This window comes from Dipodomys ordii, unplaced genomic scaffold (genome assembly GCF_000151885.1).
Source record: "Dipodomys ordii isolate 6190 unplaced genomic scaffold, Dord_2.0 Scaffold11, whole genome shotgun sequence".
Classification (NCBI taxonomy): Eukaryota; Metazoa; Chordata; class Mammalia; order Rodentia; family Heteromyidae; genus Dipodomys; species Dipodomys ordii.
Window position 1 is genome coordinate 16,793,197 of NW_012267227.1, and position 1,115 is coordinate 16,794,311.

Here is a 1,115-nt window from a genome sequence, read left to right on the forward strand (position 1 = left end):
GTGAGACTCCTAGCTCCAATAAACCACCAGAAAACCGGAAGTGGCGCTGTAGCTCAAGTGGTAGAGCGCTCGCCTTGAGCTGAAGAGCTGAGGGGCAGTGCCCAGGCCCAGAGTTCAAGCCCCACTACCGACAAAAAAAAAAAAAATCAGCAAAAACAACTAATTATGGGTCAACATCTCACAAAAGGTGTTTTAGTGTTATTTCTTTCTGCTACTGATATAACTTGGCATAACCCCAGTTGTTACATTAACATCGACATCCACGTTAGTCACAGCTCAGTCCTTCCCAGGGTATGTGATCCCACCGGTCCCTTCCCAAGAAGGGAAACTGAGTCATGGCATGTCAAGTGGCTTCCTCAAGCACCCTCTTAGCTTGTAGTGAGGTCATGGTGAAACTCTGGCGGGTTTTCATCCTAGTGACCTCTTATGAATGAATCTCAGTATGGTCACCCCTGCTGCCTTTTCCCTTCCACTAAACTCAAGTCGTTGCTTTTCTTGAGGGGCAGACACAAGCGCATTTGCTCTTCTAGAGGCAACTGGAGTCTCCCTCCCGAGGGGGGGGGGGGGAAGGTGAAAGGGGGTTAAGAGAAACAGGCTGACAAGGGGTGGCTAGCCCACACCAGGACTCACCTTGGAGCTGAGGTCCTCTCTCCGGTTTCCCACCTTACTCCGGCGTAGTTTGATGGACGGGGAACGCAGCAAGTTCTTGATACGGCTGGTAATGGTAGACCCTTCCACAGCCATCATGATGAAGGGGGTGGGGGGGGGACGGGGAAGGGGAAGGGGGCCTTGGGACTTGTCTCAACAGGGACACCGCCTTCCCGCTGCTCCGCTGGGCCTTCCACTCACGCACCTTTCCGCTGGCCTGAAATGGCAGAGGCCACCTCAGCGTCTCGGGCTAGGCGGCTTGGCGTCTGCCCGAGCCCCGCGGCGGCTGCCTCTAGGTCCGGCCTCCTCCTTTCCCCGCTTCGTCCCCGCGTGGCTCCCTCACAACGTGCGCAGGACCAGGAAGCCCCCGTGGAGAGCCGAGGGGTGTGTGTGTGTGTGTGTGTGTGTGTGTGTGTGTGTGCGCGGGGAGATGCGGGGAGGAGAGGCCGGGGGTCCGGGCACCCAGG

General features: G+C 57.0%; 1 protein-coding gene across 1 annotated transcript in view; it reads right to left on the reverse strand.

Annotated features, from left to right (window-relative positions):
• Positions 1-747, reverse strand: part of Mapkbp1 (mitogen-activated protein kinase binding protein 1) — a 52,853-nt gene extending 52,106 nt beyond the window's left edge. Inside the window, exon 1 of the mRNA XM_013010105.1 lies at positions 631-747. Within this exon, the coding sequence (XP_012865559.1) occupies positions 631-747 (117 nt within the window). The remainder of the gene's footprint in view (positions 1-630) is intronic.
• Positions 748-1,115: the final 368 nt, after the last annotated feature.